The sequence below is a fragment of the Bubalus bubalis genome, chromosome 7 (genome assembly GCF_019923935.1).
Source record: "Bubalus bubalis isolate 160015118507 breed Murrah chromosome 7, NDDB_SH_1, whole genome shotgun sequence".
Taxonomy (NCBI): domain Eukaryota; kingdom Metazoa; phylum Chordata; class Mammalia; order Artiodactyla; family Bovidae; genus Bubalus; species Bubalus bubalis.
Window position 1 is genome coordinate 4,661,376 of NC_059163.1, and position 19,073 is coordinate 4,680,448.

General features: G+C 51.3%; 1 protein-coding gene across 1 annotated transcript in view; it reads right to left on the reverse strand.

The window, feature by feature from the left end:
- Window positions 1-445: 445 nt before the first annotated feature.
- Window positions 446-19,073, reverse strand: part of LOC102396650 (epididymis-specific alpha-mannosidase) — a 52,123-nt gene continuing 33,495 nt past the window's right edge. The window contains exons 9-19 of the mRNA XM_045166264.1: window positions 18,296-18,434; window positions 17,295-17,428; window positions 13,515-13,789; window positions 7,835-8,026; window positions 7,087-7,339; window positions 5,877-5,987; window positions 5,563-5,799; window positions 4,732-4,848; window positions 2,432-2,536; window positions 1,976-2,096; window positions 446-676 (exon numbers count right to left, since the gene is read on the reverse strand). Coding sequence (XP_045022199.1) covers window positions 579-676; window positions 1,976-2,096; window positions 2,432-2,536; window positions 4,732-4,848; window positions 5,563-5,799; window positions 5,877-5,987; window positions 7,087-7,339; window positions 7,835-8,026; window positions 13,515-13,789; window positions 17,295-17,428; window positions 18,296-18,434 — 1,782 coding nt within the window. The 3' untranslated portion in view covers window positions 446-578. The remainder of the gene's footprint in view (window positions 677-1,975; window positions 2,097-2,431; window positions 2,537-4,731; window positions 4,849-5,562; window positions 5,800-5,876; window positions 5,988-7,086; window positions 7,340-7,834; window positions 8,027-13,514; window positions 13,790-17,294; window positions 17,429-18,295; window positions 18,435-19,073) is intronic.

Sequence of the window (19,073 nt, forward strand, 5' to 3'; positions counted from 1 at the left end):
TCCTGTCTGCATTGCTTTTTTGCAGGGAGTGCAGATGAAATTTCCCAGTGCAGGATGCGGGGGACCCTACAGGAAGAGGGGGCCTCAAGCTGTGTCTGTGAGGTGTTTCTACAGTTCCAGCCAGGAATAACCTTTCCACAGCTTTCCCAACACAGAAACCATGGGCCATGAAGTCCTCTTGTCCCCACCATGCTGGCTCCTGGCACCTCAGGTCACTAGTCACACAGCAGGGCCACTGTTAACACTGGTGGACTTGCTGAGATCTGGCAAGGCTGCAGACATTTTGGTATCACTGGGGATTATTTCTTTCTGTCTTTGGGAGAACTTCCTGGCTTTGATTCTTGCAAGTGAAGCAGGAGTGTGAGTGTGTGTGAAGCTACTGTCTGTGATAGGAGAGGAGAGAGAGAGCTGGCTCCAGTGGGCAGGGGAAGACACAGGTCCTTAATGCAATTTTATTTAAGAAGTCAGGACACCCCCCATCCGTCCATTTCCTGCCGTTAGCCCTCCAGATTGGCAGCTTTCCCCTCATCCCTGTAGGCTGCTTTCCTGTGTCCTGGGACCAAGAATCTGCCAAGGGCTCACTGCTCTTGAAAGTGAATGAAGAATGTTCGGATCTCCTTCGGGTAGATGGTGACCTCAGGGCCTCTTGGCGGTGGCGAGGGCCGACTGGAATTTCCTGGGAGCAGAGAGAGTCAGTTCAGCATGGCCCCTGGACCACCTGCTTCCCCAGGGCCCCTCCTCCCAGCATCCCCCTGGCAACAGAGCTCCTGCTGCGTCTGTGGCTCCCACTGTGGTTACAGCCCTCAGCTGACCCCTCTCAACAGGACTTCACTCTCGGGGGGCCTCTCATTTCTGGCCTCCTCTGAGGGACAGCACAGTGAAGGCATGTACAGGGGGTCCTGGCCCCACTTGGCCTCATATCTCCATGGGTTGTGGCCCCGTATATGTACATAAGAGCCTTCTCACTGAGGCCACGAGGGGGCCCTGGTCCCTCTTGGCCTCCTATTCCCATAGGGTGTGGAACTCAATTCCTAAGAGCTTTATCAGTGAGGCCATTAGTGGGCCCTGCCCTTGATCTCAGTGGACTCCACTGAGGGGTCACACCCTGGGATTTAGGCTTCCTCCTTGGGTTGAAACATGCTCATCCATCCATCCTTCCATCCATGCATCAATCTATCCATTGAAACATTCATCATTTAATCATCCATCCATTCACCATCTACTCAACAATCCATCTTCTATCTTCTTTCCTTCCTTCCATCGTTCCTTTCCTCATCCATCCATTACTCATCCATCTTCTTTTCTTCCTTCCTTTTATCTTTCCAACCATCTATCATCCAATCACCCACCTGTACAGCATTCACTTACCTTCCACCCTTCTTTATATCCTTTTTTCCCAACTAACCAGCCTTCTATTAATCCGTCAGTCAAGACTGACAAAGTGTCTACCTATGTAGCCAGACTATGCTGTGTGCAGTAGACAAAGAGGAGATAAATGGATCAGAGCAAACTCAGGGAGAGGGGAGAGCAGAGGAGGCCCCGGATTCAGCCCTGCACCTGGAAGAGCCCCATTAGGAGATGCCCAGATAAAGGGGACAAGGGAATTCCAGGTAGAGGGAACAGCACAGATAGAGTAGTAAAGCAGGCTGTGGTTTGCAGGAGCTAGCTGTGTGTTACAGTGCAATGCACAGCAGGGCAAATGTCAGAACCCCTGAGGGTATGCTTGCAAGATGAGGCTCACCCAAGGCAGGGAGAGGGTGTGTGGTCTCGGACTCATGCACACACAACCTACATACATAGTCTGTGTGATGACTCTCCTGAAGACTGTGAACCTTCTGCGGTAGATGCAGGAAGACCAAGACTTGGGGCAGGAGGGCACCACTTCAAGGTCACACAGGCCTTAGGGGCAGAGCTGGGGTCTGGCTGGGGGTCAGGCTGGCTACCCGGGGCAGGGTCAGGACCAGGGAGCCCGAACCTCTGTGGTGGTGAGAGTCCCGCGTGCTCCATGTCCAGCGGCGCAGCTCACTCACGTCCCAGGTCCCTGTGAGTGAGCGCTCCTCCACGGACACCACGGAGCCCAGTCCCCGCAGCACAGACTGCAGGACAGAGCACAGGGAAGGGTGAGCACTTGGACCGCAGATCTGAGCAGAGAACCCGACAAAAACGGGCGGCCACACCAGGCCCAGGATCCCCCACATTCATTGTATTGCAAGTCCCTGCGGGAGGCGGGGCAATCCCATTTTACAGATGAGGAACTGAGGCTGGAAGGAGCTGCTCCCAAGTGCCGAGCTGGATCAGCACTCCCAGCAGGTGGCAGGCAGGTGGGGCCGCCCCAGCAAACACCCAGTCACCAGGGTTTGTCTCCCAAGGGTGCCTCCTCCAGGGGCCTGACTCAGTGATGTCACAGCAGGACACGGGAGGGGCAGGTGACCTGCAGGTTCACTGTCACAGGCCGAGACAGCACGGGGTCCTGGTCCACCTCATGCAGGTGCTGGAGCCGCAGCAGGACACGGCGGAGGTCTGCCTTGGCCTCGTGCTTTCCGTCTTGGGGACAGAAGGAAGGTGGCATGAGGACAGTCTCGGCCTGGGTCTTTACACTGTCACCTCCCTTTCACATCTTCCCCCTCCCTCGGAGGCAGCTAACACAGCCCCACTTCGCAGATGAGCCAAACAAGGCTCAGAGAGGGGCGGGCACTTGCCCAGACACACAGCTGGTGTGCATAAAGAAGGAGGGGGGAGGATCCACCTCACATGCAGCCAAAGCTACCGCCTCCCACCACCCACGCTGAAGCCGGCGCTGATTCTTGTTCACTGGTGGGGTCTTCACTGGGCTCGTCCTTCCACCTTCCAGTTCTCTGGAAGATTCTCTCTGGCTTGGCCACTATGAAGCATGGTATGGCCTCGTAACCCTGAAGACAAGGCGCCATCTTCAGGGTTGATGTGTCAGGTCATTGCCACCAAGACCTAGGAAATGTGTTGTAATACAGCTTCCACCTTCTGGGTCCTTGGTGACCAAATGAAAAGACCCACGCTGACAACCCCACAGAGCACAGGGACGAAATGACCTGTGCTGTGTGAGGACTGAGAGCATGTGGGCTCCTTGTTACTGCAGCCTAAGAGGCCTGCAATGTCTCTTGTTTCCATCAAGTGCTGAGATTAGGGACTGGAGCTCTAGAATCAGGGAAGGACTTCTCAGAGCAGAACACGAAGTTGACCAGGATAATGGTGATGCTGGTGATGGTCCTGATGGTGTGATGGTGGTGGTGATGATGATGGTGATGGTGATAATGTTGGTGATTGTGGTGATGGTGGCGATGATAGTGATGGTGGTGATGGCGATTGAGGTGATGGTGATGTGGTGGTGATGGTGATGGTGATGCTGAGGTGATGATGGTGGTGATGGTGATTTTGGTGATGGTGGTGATTGTGGTGATGGTGATGCTGGTGGTGATGATGGTGTGGTGATGATGGTGATGGTGATGCTGATGGTGATGATGGTGGCAGTGGTGATTGTGGTGATGGTGATGGTCCTGATGGTGTGATGATGGTGATGGTGGTGATGATGGTGGTGATGGTGATGGTGGTGATGGTGATGGTGGTGGTGATGGTGATGGTCCTGATGATGTGATGGTGGTGGTGGTGATGGTGGTGATGGTGATTGTGGTGATGGTGGTGGTGGTGATGGTGGTGATGGTGATGGTGATTGTGGTGATGGTGATGGTGGTGATGGTGATGGTGGTGATGGTGATGGTCCTGATGATGTGATGGTGGTGGTGGTGATGGTGGTGATGGTGATTGTGGTGATGGTGATTGTGGTGATGGTGATGGTGGTGATGGTGATGGTCCTGATGATGTGATGGTGGTGATGGTGATTGTGACTGTGATGGTGATGACAATAATGGTGAAGACAATGATAATGAGGGCAATGATCATGCTGGTGGAGATTCCTCGAGGATTCAAGCATCATGAGAGGCAGCAGGCCTCACGCCATCCTCTGTGGCTCCCCTGATGCAGTCTCTACTGATGTCTCTCTAGGAGGGTAGACTTGCCCAGCCCAGCCCCCTTGGCCTCCTCTTTGGCACAAGCTGCCCCCGGAAGATGCGTTCTCAGTGCACTTAGCCTGACACACATAACAGTAGCGGAGGCTCTGTCACCGCAGGTGAGGCTCCGCCATCTCACCTTCTGTGACAAGTGGAGATGCTGTGTGTCAGTGTTAGAATTCTCGTGTCTACAGACTTGAGCCACAGTTGGCAACGCCCCTCTATCAGGTACAAAGATGACCTTTGGCCTCTGCCTTTTTCCACCTTCTCCTCATTTCACAGACACTTGGAGTGTGCCAGCCTTTGGTGGGTCTCTTGGAGCAGGGGAGTGGCTGAGGCACAGTCAGTCTGTCCTTTGAGAAGCATGGAGTTAAGGGAGCAGATAAGCTGCAGCAACCCCAATATGAATAATGGGTTCCTGGCAGTTGTTTCCTCCTCCAGGAAGCCCTCCTGGACCCCCTGCTGGGGACTTCCTCTGTACACAGTCACAGCACCTGACGTCATCCAGACGTACCTTGTTTCTGCTTGCTGAGTGACCCGCCTCCCTGAGGCTTCAGATCCCTCTTTGGCCAGATAAGGGAACCAGGTGACCTCACAGAGCCTGGACGACTCTGAGGAGAGTCCTTTGTACGGTGAAGGGCTGGGGACCTGGCTGACATGTGGAGGCAGGAGTGAGTCTGGACACCTGAACACCTGCCTCACCTTTCTGGAGAGTCTGCAGGTGCTTCGTGTGGTTCGAGCTGTACTTCCAGCCGGGGATGCTGAGGATCTGCAGGTGGACACTTGGGGGCAGCGTCACAGCCTCTTGCTTCCAAGAACCATTCCAACTGCCTCTGTGGGCAGTTTCTGCAAGGCAGGTGGACAACAAGGAGAGGCTTTGGGCCAAACTCTCCTCTCAGCATTCTTAGCTCTCCATACTAAGGCCCCCATTTAATCTGATCTCTTTCCTTCAACCACACCACAGGCAGCCTGAAGCACCTGCTGGTGCAAATGCCCCAAAGTGCCTTGAATCTCTAGTCCAGCCCTTTCAAAACTGCAGATGGGGAGACTGAGACCAGAGAGAAGATGCCATTTCTTCCATAAAATGCAGCGAGTTTACACAGAGACCTGCTCTGTGAACAATTCTGGGAAGCCAGCTTCTGTGCTGTCATCTGTCGCTGCCTCTGCCCAGAGAGACCGAGCTCTCCTCTTCCAGGAGATGCTCTGTTCAACTCTGGGCTCCAGCTGGAACTGCCAGCCCCTCACAGTTCCCAGGCTACGGGGATGGGTCAGTCTCGGGTCACATGATTCGATCAGGACCAATCAGAACCTTTCTCTGGGATCTCTGCTCTTGAAAGAGGAGTTTCATTTCCTCATACTAGCCGTATGACCTTGAGCAAGTCATTGAAACCTCTTTAACCTCAGGATGCCCACGTTTACAAGGAGGGGCTTAGATCTGAGGTCCCTGGTCACTTCCTGCCCCATAGTAGCTCAGGTCCCTGCAGGCACCAGCTCAGCCCCAGTGCTAGACAGGTTGGCTCACCCGGGGCCGTGATGACAGGTGCACCGTGGGACCCCCCACCTCACCGTTCATCTCTCTGAGCATCACGACGGGCCGGTGCTGCAGCGCCAGCCCACTCCTCTGGCGCAGGCCACTGGTGAGTGTCCTGGGTCCCAGCAGGAGCCAGAACACTGGGTGGACGACCGAAGAGTCGTTCAGTGTGACGTTATTGTCGAGGGCCCACCCGTCATTGTTCCACAGCCGCCGGTGGAGCATGACCTGCAGGGGACAACTGTCTGACCAGGCCTGCCTGGGCCCTGGGGTCCCGGAGAGTGACCAGCGGGGCCTCCTCCTACCTCCACCTGCCCGTTCCCTTGGCTAGAGACGCCGTGTGCCTGCTCAGAGAGCAGCACCAGCCTGCTTGGTAAGTCCTCGATGGAAGCCAATTGGACCATGGGGTAGTAATTCTGTGGACAGAAACATTGGTAGGCTGGTGGTAGGAGCAGAGGGCCAGGTCAGCCAACAGGTCTGGGGTCTCCCTCTGGCCCCAGGCGGCCTCTTGCATGGGCACAGCAGCAGCCCAGGTTGGCACAGCAGTGATGGGAGGGGCTCTGACTTGTGAGATGGACACACTGGGATTCAGTTCACCTCCACTGCCCGTATGCCCTGGGGGACCCAGCCCAGCTAAGCCTTGCTTTCCCCATCTATAAAATGTGCCCAAAAGGTCCCCCTGGTGGAGGGAGACAATGAGGCATCTGTGCCAGTCCAGCCAGGGATGGCCCCCAGCCAGGAGTTCCAAATAGAAAGGGCCTGGTGTCTGGGCTGGAAAGCACTCGTACAACCTTTTGTTCTATTTGTTTGTTCTACTGGAGCAAGATGTCCTGGGCTGATTTCCCCAGACTCTCTGGAGCCCAGGTCACAATGGGTGAGGAACAGCTGCAGAGATGAAGGGACAGAGGTTCAAGGAAGACAGAGCAGGGAGGAACCACACCCATTCTCAGGGCTCCAGTGGAAGGAGCAAGAACTAACAGGGATGGAGGCTCAGGAGGTGGTCAGCACGGCACTGCCCCTGGATCATCCCAGGGCTCAGTGCACTTCTCTTCCCAGGAGAGTACCGAGGGCCAGGGACACCCAGGGACTCAGCTGAGGTCACGCTTTTGGAGGGCGAGGCCCTGGGAGCTGACTGATTTTGGAGTTCAGCCCCTGCTCAGCCCTCCCTGGCAGCCAGGCTGTGGCTCAGCTCAGAGCAGCAGAGGAGGGTCATACCCCATTCAGGCCTAGCCAGGTACCACGTGCTTAATCCTCAAGCAACCCCCAGTGGGTCACCCATTGACTGAGTAAGACCTGTGGTGGACATAGGAAACCTCAGGGACACACCTCACACACGGCGGCCCCAGACTCTGAGACCAGGTCTGAGCATGCCTGGGCCACAGCCCCTAGGGGCAGACACAGGGCAGTTGGGCTCTGGGAGATGCTCTAGACCTAAGGGGGCTCTCCTGCCTTCTGGAGAAAGGCCACCAGGATTGGATCTGTGGCTGCCACACCCCGGGACAGCTCAGGGTGTACCCGAGCAATGGTGTTCCACATGTTCTGCCGGTAGGGCCTGCGCTGCATCTGGTAGCCATTGTTGTCCGAGTGGAGGACCTGCCCCGTGTTCAGATCAGTGCTTGTCCTCAGGATGGCCTCGCGGTTCAGCTCTAAGGGGCCCACCCGGTACTCCTGCTCTATGCGATGGCAGAGCAGCTCCCCGTCAGAGCTCTGGGGCCCGCGGGCCAGCCAGGAGTAGATGGCGAATGTGGGCTCACTGTCGTTCACCTCCCTGGAGGAGAAGCAGGCAAGGTAGGTCAAGACTTGGGAGCATTCTGGGTGCCCTGCCCTTCTTTCTTCCTTCCTCTCCTTCCATTTCCCTCCCTCCATCCTTCCTGCCACCAGGGGTACAGGGAGCTTGCTTAGGCAATAGAACAGGAGCAACCCAGTTCTCTGAAGGTTCTGGTTACCAAGTCATACCTGGGTGGCTCTGTCTGTCCTGCTAATGAAAACACAAGAACTGCTCTCATGTCTAGGTCACTGTCACCGTGGGCTCCTGTCCCGCCTCTAGACTTAGGTACCACCGAGGTGACAGCGCAGGCAAGCAGAGCAGGACTGCAGAGACTGGAGCAGCTCATGACTTCATTGAACTTCCGTGGAGGAAGGACCATGTGCCAAGCCCAGGTCCAGGAGCTGGGTGTCTGAAGCAAGGATAGGCCCTCACTTCCCCATTCATCTGCCTGTGAGCACCTCCATGTGCTGAGCACAACCAGAGGGCCGCCCTCACCTGTAGAAGTACTGCCGGATCTCAGTCACCAGCGGCCCCTCCACGATCTCCATCCTCACGGCCTCCCACGCTGGCTCTGCCCTACCACTGGGTGTGAACACATAATTATCTGAAATGGGGCCATGATTGGAATCACTCTTCACATGATACTCCATGAAACTCTGGGTCACCCGTACTGTTCGGTTACTCCGCCTGCACAGAAAGGAAAGAGAAAAGAGTGTCATCATCATGGCCATCTCATCCTCATTCTGGGACCCAGGCTGACAGAGCCTCTGGAGATGCCAGCCTGGGCCAAGGGGGGAACACAAACAACCTCCTAAGTGCACCAGTGACATGTGTGAACTCACTTAGTGAAGCTCATGCACTTGGTTTGGATAAGAGCGGTATGGACCCACCAGAGCTCACATGACATCAGATCCTTTCCCTTTCCTGGTTGTTGCTGTTGTTCAGTTGCGAAGTCATGTCCGAATCTTCTGACCCCAGGCACTAAAGCACACAAGGTTTCCCTGTCCTTCACTATCTCCTGGAGTTTGCTCAAATTCATGTCCATTGAGTTGGTGATGCTATCTAACCATCTCACCCTCTGCTGCCCCCTTCTCCTTGTGCCTTCCATCTTTCCCAGCATCAAGATCTTTTCCAATTAATGGGCTCTTCCCATCACATGATCAAAGTATTTGAGCTTCAGCTTAAGCATCAGTCTTTCCAATGAATATCAAGGGTTAATTTCCTTTCGGATTGACTAGTTTGATCTCCTTGCAGTCCAATGAACCCTCAAGAGTCTTCTGCAGTACCACACTTCAAAAACATCAATTCTTTGGCACTCAGTTTTCTTTATGGTCCAACTCTCAAACCCTCACATGACTACTGCAAAGACCAAAGCTGTAAGTATATGGATATTTGTTGGTAAAGTGATATCTCTATTTTTTAATATACTGTGCAGATTTCACATGGCTTTTTTTTTTTTTGCCATAGAACAAGGATCTTTAATTTCATGTTACATCACGATCTGCTGCAGTAATTTTTGGAGCCCAAGAAAATAAAATCTGCCACTCTCCATTTTTCCTGTTTCTATTTGCCAAGACATGATGGGACCCGATGCCATAATCTTAGTGTTTTGAATGTTGAGTTTTAAGCCAACTTTTTCACTCTCCTTTTTCACCTTCATCAAGAGGTTCTTAGGTTTCTCCTTCACTTTCTGCCTTTATAGTGGTATCATCTGCATATCTGAGATTGTTGATATTTCTCCTGGCAATCTAGATTCCCCTTTGTGATTCATTCAGCCTGGCATTTCACAGGATGCACTGTGCATATAAGTTAAATAGTCAAAGTGACACTATACAGCCATGAGGAACTCCTTCCCCAATTTTGAACCAGTTGGTTATTCCACATCCAGTTCTAACTGTTGCTTCTTGAATTGTATACAGTTTTCTCATGAGATAGGTAAGGTGGTCTGCTGTTCCCATTTCTTTAAGAATTTTCCACAGTTTCTTTTGATCCAAATCCAAGGCTTTAGTATAATTAATGAAGCAGAAATAGATGTTTTTCTGGAATTCCCTTGCTTTTTCCCTGATCCAACATATGTTGGGAATTTGACCTCTGGTTCCTGGAAGTTCTCAGTTCACATACCACTGAAGCCTAGCTTAAAGGATTTTGAATACATCCTTGCCAGCATGTGAAATGAGAGCAACTGTACATTAGTTGGAACATTTTCTGGCATTGCCCCTCTTTGGGACTGGAATGAAAGCTGATCTTTTACAGTCCTATGGCCACTGCTGAGTTTTTCAAATTTGCTAACATACTGAGTGCAGCACTATCACAACATCATCTTTTAGGATTTTAAATCGATCAGCTGGAATTCCATCACCTTCACAAGGTTTGTTTGTAGTAATTCTTCCTAAGTTTGAAAGAACTCTTACAACTCCACAATAAAGAACAGCCCAATTTTGAGATGGGCAAAGGATCTAAAAAGACATTTCACCAGGGAAGATGCACAAATGGCCAAGAGGCCCATGAATAGATGCTCAACATCTACAGTCCATAGGGTTGGAAATCAAAGCCACAGTGAGATAGCACGTCACGTTCACTAGGGTAGCTATATGGACCAGGCAGTTAATACAAATGCAGGCGGGGTATGCGGAAATCAGACCCTCATAGTTTTGGATAAGATTGAAAAATGGTGCAGCTGGGTGGGACACAGTCCAACAACTTCTCAAACTGTTAAACATAGAGTTTCCTGTCACCAAACAATTCCACTCCTAGGAAATGACCCAAGAGAAAGGAAAGCTTTTGTCAACACAAAATCTTGTACATGCATGTTCACAGTGGACTTATTCACAAAAGCCCCAGAATGAAAACCACCCACATGTCCATGAGGTAAGAACTGGAATAATGAACCCAGGAATTTCTGTCAATGGAAAATAAATCAGCCCCCCAGAGGAACTGGGTCTCACTCACACTGCAATGTGAATGAAACTTGGAAATATGATGCTGAGTGGAAGAGTACATCATGCAAAATGTCAGGCTGGATGAACCACAAGCTGGAATCAAGATTGCCAGCAGAACAACAATCTGAGATATGCAGATGAAAGTGAAAGTGAAAAGCCCTCAGTTGTGTCCAACTCTTTGCAACCTCATGTACTTTACAGTCCATGGAATTCTCCAGGCCAGAATCCTGGAGTGGGTAGTTTTTCCCTTCTCCAGGGGATCTTCCAATACCAGAGATTAAACCCAGGTCTCCTGCGTTTCAGGTGGATTCTTTACCTGCTGAGCCACAAGGGAAGCCCAAGAATACTGGAGTGGGTAGCCTATTCCTTCGCCAGGGTATCTTCCCGACCTAGGAATTGAACTTGGGTCTCCTACATTGCAGGTGGATTCTTTACAAACTGACCTATCAGGGAAGCCCTACATGCAGATGATACCACTCTAATGGTAGAGAATGAAGATGAACTAAAGATCCTTTTGATAAGGGTGAAAGATGAGAGTGAAAAAGATGGCTTAAGTCTGAACATTCAAAAAACTAAGGTTATGGCATCTGTTCTCATCATGTCATGGCAAATAGAAGAGAGAAAAATGGAAACAGTGACAGACTTAATTTCTACCTCCAAAATCACTGCAGATGGTGACTGCAGCTAAGAAATTTAAATACACTTGTTCCTTGGAAGGAAAGCTATGACAAACCCAGACAGCACACTAAAAAAGCAGAGATATCACTTTGCCGACAAAGGTCTGTATAGTCAAAGCTATAGTTTTTTCAGTAGTCATGCAAAGATGGGAGAAGTGGACCATAAAGCCATAGATTTGATGCTTTCAAATTGTGGTGCTTGGGAAGACTCTTGAGAGTCCCTTGGACTGCGAGGAGATCAAACCAGTCAATCCTAAGGGAAATCAACCCTGAATATGCATTGGAGGGACTGATGCTAAAGTTGAAGCTTCAATACGTTGGCCATCTGATGAGAAGAGCAGATTCATTGGAAAAGACTCTGATGCTGAGAAAGACTGAGGGCAGGAGGAGAAGGGGGTAACAGAGGATGAGATGGTTGGATGGCATCACTGACTCAATGGACATGAATGTGAGCAAACTCCAGGAGGGAGTCAAGGACAGAGGAGCCTGGGGCACTGCAATTGATAGGGTCACAAAGTCAGACACGCTGTAGCTATGGAACAACAACAACCGTGTGAAGGATACCAGGCTCCAAAGGGCCCCATAGGGTGTGATTCCATTGAATGAAATGTCTAAACTAAGCAAGTCCAGAAGATTCCACTAGCCAGGTAGCCCTGTGTATGCTTAGTTGCTCAGCAGTGTCTGACTCTCTGCAACCCCATGGACTCTACCCTGCCAGGCTCCTTTGTCCATGGGATCCTCCAGGCAAGATTACTGGGGTGGGTTGCCATGCCCTTCTTCAGGGGATCTTCCCAATCCAGGGATTGAACCCAGGTCTCTTGCATTGCAGCTGGATTCTTTACCATCTGAGCCAGCAGGGAAGCCAGGTCCCTGAGGGAGGTGAAGAGAGGACATGTGAGGATTCTCTTGGGGGTGATGTACATGTCCTAACCTGAGAGTGGAGATGCCTGTACAACGCTGTGATCACAGGGAACAGCACAGACGTGTACAGTGGAAAGTGATGACTCAGACGGTATGTGCATTTCAGCAACACCCTTGATGTATATAAAAGAACAAAGGCCCTCCTCCAGCAAAACTGCCCTGGGGTGGTCTGTGCACATGCTGGCTCCCTGCCTTAGGCCTTTGCATGTGCGGGTCCTTCCCAGGAACCACTGCCCCCTCCTCTGACCCACAGACTCCCTCCTGCCCTTCAAGGCCTCACACCTGGCTCCAGGGGCTTTATCCCCGCCACGCCCACTCTGCACCACTCTTTCTCAGTCCCCACAGTCTCCCCTCTCTGACTCTGCAGGCACTGGTGGTTCCCCTACTGGGATGTGAAGCGGCCCCATAAGAACACGCTGTCCTCCCTGAGACAAAAGCACCTGAAGACACACAGGGTAAGGAAGGTGGACAGCAGGACACGTGCTCTTCCCCTGGGGAGCGCCGTGTGGGGTCCTGGCTTAGGGATGGGGTACCTGAGGGAGGGAAGAACGGGATGGCGAGATGGACCTGGCTGTTCAGGGGTGTTCCAGCAGGGGCATGGGGCCTGAGTGATGACAGAGCTCAAGCTGGCCTGCAGACTCCACATTTCAAAGCGTGGCCCCTTGGAGGAGGGGGGGGCAGTCACTCACAACCTGCTGGGGTGACAGCCCATTTCTTCTGCTCCACCACACTCTCTGCAGTCAGCCCTGACTACATGCCTCATGCCCTCTCAAGAAGGACCTGTGGGTTGACTGGAGGAGGGAGCCCTACTGAGGGGGTCCAGGTCTGTGCTTGCAGACTGCTGACAGATGACAGGGCTGAGCTGCAGGTGACAGTCACCTCAGACCGATGTGCCCTGTCTTCCTCCCTTTCTCTGGCTGCCTCTTCCTTCTCTTTCCTTACCTCACTTTCTGCCCGGTGCCCGGACCCCCACCCCAGGTTCCTTGACCCCCTCCCTGGCAAACTTCTGCTCCTGTTAGGAGATCACATCAAGAAACAGAAGTGGGTGCATTGGACAAAGAGCTGAAGAGGTATCAAAACTGCCTATCATGTGACCTCACCATGGACAGGGCTGACTTCAAACTCTGGGGACCTTTCCTGGGGCTCAGCTGCCCTCTCTGCTGCCAACGAATAGCTGGTGGTGAGTGAATAGTTCAGTGGATGGGTGGATGGACGATGGATGGATGGATGGATGGATGATGCATGGATGGATGGATGATGGATGGAAACCGGGAAGGTTAGATGCATAGATAAGTGGTTGTGTGAGTGCATAGTGGATGGGACTGTGGGTGAATAGATGGATTTCATATGGCTCTCAGTTTTAAAAAGTTGATCTCATGATTAGTATATTTTCCCAGGGTGTGTTAGTATATACCCCATTTTCTGAGGATTAAAATCTTTGGAATGAACAAGTTCAAGAAAGGCTGTATGGACCTGGCTTAGATTCCCACAACTAGACATAAACCTGGTTGCACTGCAGGGAGCTTCATCACCATCACACCCTCTCCCTGCAGCTGAGGAAATGGAGACCCAGGTAGGGCATCACCTGCCCAGGTGCAGGGTCCTCCTGGCCTCAGAGGCACAATGACTGCACCTCACCTCTCCAAGATGCTGTGCATCAGGTTGGTATCTGTGTCCAAGAACACGGTGTAGCAGTCATTCTCCACAGGTACCAGGTGGTAGCCCACTTGTCTGCCACGTCTCCTGAGTCTGTGTCCAAAATGCTGGGTGCTGGCCACAAAGGGTGCAGTCTCCTCAGTGGCCTCCTGGGAAATCCTGCTGGGCTGGATGCTGTAGTGCCGGTAACTGAGTCCTGGGATTGTGGTCAGCATTCGCAGGTCATAGGCAGAGGGCATCTCCTTTGAACTCTGGACCTGAAAGGCCTGAGGGACAAGATGAATGATGGATGTCAGGGATGGAAGATGCCTCAGTCCCCTTGGAAATCCTGGGCTTACACACCTGGTGGATGGAGTGCTTGCTATGCACAGAGACAGCTGTGTCATCCAACACTGGGCTGAGCTGGGCTCCCCTCCTGCATCCTCCCTGCTCAACCGGGTCCAAACTCTTCTCCCTCCTTCCTCTTTCTCCATCGGGGTTGCAAACCACCTGCCCTCTTCACACATTCCCTCCTGTTCCTGCCTCTGAGCCATTGTTCATGCCGTTCCCTCGACCTCTTTGAAGGGGGCTCCCTTGTCTCTTAATCCTCCAGTTTTCCCAAGGAGGGAGGTTTCCAGATTATCCTGCAGGACTTTCTCCATCTCCATGTCATCTGATTCAGGGAAGGGAGTTGGATGAGGACACGAGGTCCATGCAGGAGGTCCTTAACTTTCTAGGAAACACGTGTCATTTCTGAGTCCTGTGCGGAGGGTTTGGGGGATCTATGAAGAAACTCATGTTTCACTTCACAGTCTCCAGCACGGGCTTTCTCTGAGCTAAAGAAGACACCTGTTGCCACCTCACACCCCACGCCTGTCCTGAAGGATTTCCTCCACCACAATTGTCATCTGTCACTCCTACACTTTCTTATTTTCTTCTTTCCTGCATCCCCCACTAGAATAGAAGCCCCATGAGAGCAGGGATTATTGTCTACATGATTATTAAAGTTTCTCCAGTGCCTAGAGTAATGCCCGGCACATATTAGGTGTTCAGTAGGCTGTCAGGGAGGTCTTACAAATAGCTGTGAAAAGAAGAGAAGCGAAAAGCAAAGGAGAAAAGGAAAGATATAAACATCTGAATGCAGAGTTCCAAAGAATAGCAAGAAGAGATAAGAAAGCTTTCTTCAGCGATCAATGCAAAGAAATAGAGGAAAACAACAGAATGGGAAAGACTAGGGATCTCTTCAAGAAAATCAGAGATACCAAAGGAACATTTCATGCAAAGATGAGCTCGATAAAGGACGGAAATGGTATGGACCTAACAGAAGCAGAAGATATTAAGAAGAGATGGCAAGAATACACAGAAGAACTGTACAAAAAAGATCTCCACGACCCAGATAATCACGATGGTGTGATCACTCACCTAGAGCCAGACATCCTGGAATGTGAAGTCAAGTGGACCTTAGAAAGCATCACTACGAACAAAGCTAGTGGAGGTGATGCAATTCCAGTTGAGCTATTCCAAATCCTGAAAGATGATGCTGTGAAAGTGCTGCACTCAATATGCCAGCAAATTTGGAAAACTCAGCAGTGGCCACAGGACTGGAAAAGGTCAGTTTTCATTCCAATCCCAAAGAAAGGCAATGCCAAAGAATGCTCAAACTACCGTACAATTGTACTTATCTCACACACTAGTAAAGTAATGCTCAAAATTCTCCAAGCCAGGCTTCAGCAATACATGAACCGTGAACTTCCTGATGTTCAAGCTGGTTTTAGAAAAGGCAGAGGAACCAGAGATCAAATTGCCAACATCTGCTGGATCGTAGAAAAAGGAAGAGAGTTCCAGAAAAACATCTATTTCTGCTTTATTGACTAATTGACTATGCCAAAGCCTTTGACTGTGTGGATCACAATCAACTGTAGAAAATTCTGAAAGAGATGGGAATACCAGACCACCTGATCTGCCTCTTGAGAAATCTGTATGAAGGTCAGGAAGCAACAGTTAGAACTGGACATGGAACAACAGACTGGTTCCAAATAGGAAAAGGAGTTCGTCAAGGCTGTATATTGTCACCCTGTTTATTTAACTTATATGCAGAGTACATCATGAGAAACGCTGGACTGGAAGAAACACAAACTGGAATCAAGATTGCCAGGAGAAATATCAATAACCTCAGATATGCAGATGACACCACGCTTATGGCAGAAAGTGAAGAGGAACTAAAAAGCCTCTTGATGAAAGTGAAAGTGGAGAGTGAAAAAGTTGGCTTAAAGCTCAACATTCAGAAAACGAAGATCATGGCATCTGGTCCCACCACTTCATGGGAAATAGATGGGGAAACAGTGGAAACAGTGTCAGACTTTATTTTTCTGGGCTCCAAAATCACTACAGATGGTGACTGCAGCCATGAAATTAAAATACGCTTACTCCTTGGAAGGAAAGTTATGACCAACCTAGATAGCATATTCAAAAGCAGAGACATTACTTTGCCAACAAAGATCCGTCTATTCAAGGCTATGGTTTTTCCTGTGGTCATGTGTGGATGTGAGAGTTGGACTGTGAAGAAGGTTGAGCACCGAAGAATTGATGCTTTTGAACTGTGGTGTTGGAGAAGACTCTTGAGAGTCCCTTGGACTGCAAGGAGATCCAACCAGTCCATTCTGAAGGAGATCAGCCCTGGGATTTCTTTGGAAGGAATGATGCTAAAGCTGAAACTCCAGTACTTTGGCCACCTCATACGAAGAGTTGACTCATTGGAAAAGACTCTAATGCTGGGAGGGATTGGGGGCAGGAGGAGAAGGGGACGACAGAGGATGAGATGGCTGGATGGCATCACTGACTCGATGGACGTGAATCTGAGTGAACTCTGGGAGTTGGTGATGGACAGGGAGGCCTGGCATGCTGCGATTCATGGGGTCGCAAAGAATCGGACATGACTGAGCGACTGATCTGATCTGAGTATTTAAGAGCATTTAGACTTAGTGGGTGGTGACTTTGGGTTGGAGGGGGATATTATGTGTTGGGTCTACTCAACCCAACACCCTCATGTCTCCCGACCCTGACATAGGGGAATCTTCCTCCTCTGTCTCAGCTAAGGATCACCGCCCTGCCTGCCAGGTCATCACCCCATGCCTTAACTGTCCATTTCTGTGTCTGTTTCTTGAATCCCAGGATGGTTCCACAGTCTAGGGATGAGCACTCATCTGGGGCCAAGCCCAGAACAGACATTTGGCAGTGTTTCTGGAATGATGGACTGGATGGCATTCCCTCTCTCACCTCTTCAAGAAAGGGCTGGCTTGGTAACAGTAGGGTCACCTCTAGAACCAAGTCTAGCCCCAGGTCTGGGAAGGAGATGAGGAGGGACCACACAGGATGTGGGTGTCATAGCTGGGGCCTGCGCCTATGACAGCGCCTCCATAAATGCACAGTTAGGACTATTTCTGGCTTCCCCATGAGAAGTAGAAATGTATACATATGTGTATATATATATATTCCCAATGAGGGGCCGGACTGTGGGTGGATGCCTCCCATGGAGCTGAAGATACCATGAGACCTTCCAGGGCAGGAAGAGTAGAGCAGACTTCTGGTCAACTCAGATGCCCAAAGCCCAGGGTCAGTCCCCTGGGTGGATCCACTGACCCTGATGGTGACTCACCCATAGGACACTGTCCTCACAGTGAGGGCAGCGTGTCACATGTTCCTTTTAGATGCCTACTTCTGGGGCCCCAGCCCAAAGCAGGGGCAGCAACAGTGCATGCACCATAGATGGGATGTCACCCTTACCTGTGCAGGGACAGGGCGGCCTGACTCGTCTGTGATGCTGACATTGGGGAAGTCCACAGTCAGGGTGATGATGGTGGTGACCGTCCAGGCCAGCGGGTTGTAGACCACTGCAAAGTGACCCCCAGGCTCTGGGCCTGTACACAGAGAACAGGCTCTACTGCTGTACCTGACCCACCCCTCACCCCGGTGCCCCTCAGAACAAGAGAAACCGAGGCAGGTGAGACAAGTTCTGCAGAGTCCAGGGGGAAGAACAAGCAGACACGTGGGCTCTGACGTCCAACTCCCTCCTAATCTGTTCAAGTTGGGTCTTGGTTCCCAGGAGGGGTGGGAGAGCATCCACCCAGAGATGAGGGTCCATGAGGTCCTCACACATCTCTTCCTGTCAGCCCACTTTACTGGTGCGGACACTGAGGTGCAGAGAGAAGGGTCAGTTGTCCAAGGTGACCCATGTTCTAAGGCATGGTTCCAAAGCTTAAAAGCTTGGAAATGTACAGAAAATTCTCTGGAGCTTGAAGGGTCAAGGTCAATCACCAAGGTCAGCACTGGAGGTCTCTTTGGTATGAACCTGGATTCTCTTTCCACTCCATCCTCCACCAGATGTGCCCCAGGATAAGATCATGTTTGATGACTCCCGGATCCCTGAACACTGCACACACTGTCCAGTCCCTGGCCTCTGCCCGGGCAGCTCCCATGGCTGGATGCCTTTCTGGGGTCTCCACCTACACCTTGCCTGGGGAGTCAGTCAAGCTCATTGGAATAGCCAGCCCCACCAGGAACCAGAAGAACCCAGTTCTAAGTCCCTTACTGAGAAAGTCTTCCCCTCCCAACACCAGTCTGCATGGGCAGAGTTCCTGTATGCTGCACCCCTGGTCTCCAGGGCCCTTGCAGACTCTGAAAGAAGGATGGGACTGCACACAGATACAGAGCGGAGGGCAGAGCTGGGCAGTACAACCGGGCAGACACCTGCCATGGCCCACTGTGCCCCCAGGGGCCTCGCTTACCTGAGTTTGCTGGAGACCTGTCTTGGGTGATGGAGGCCATCAGCTTGTGCACCCCTTGCATCCCGGTGCTCAGGTGCTCCACAAACATGTCACCAACCTTGCCAGCGTGAGTCCCGGTGATGGCGTCATGGTGCTGGACCTGGGCCCCCGCAGGAGCAGGACAGGAGTGGGGTCAGGCCAGCCTCTGCTCAGCACCTGCTGTCCTGACACCCACAGGGCCCTGACACCACTTCCCTCTCAGCAGGTGCTGCTGGAGAATTGGGGGTTCCTCCCACTTTACAGAAGAGGAAACAGGTCAGAGAGGTCGATGAACTTTCCCAAGTGTTTTTGACCTTGGGAAAACACATAACTGTGGCCCTAACTCTGGACAGAAAACTGACTTCTGAAAAGGACCCTCCCCAGCTTCCTTCCATGACCCAGCCATCCCATAATGAGAGGGTAAGAAGCAGGAAGGCCAGGGGTCTCCAAATGGAAGAGTGTCCAACATTTTTATCTCTCTCTTAAGGGGCAGGAGGAAACAAACTAGTGTTATATTTTTTTCCCTTTTCTATACAAATTTAAAAAGAGGTTTCTCTTAAAATTCTGTGTTGCCATAATGACACCTGGTCCCACCTGAACTTAACTTTTCTCCAACCTTGAGCTCACCAATGCATTTTTCTTCTGGAAATGTTTGTCTTAAGCTATGTTAATGTACTATGCATTTACCCTAGACTCTGTCTTCAAGTTGGTTCCCCCTAAAGACTCAGAACCCACTTGACAAACCAGTATGTTGTACTCA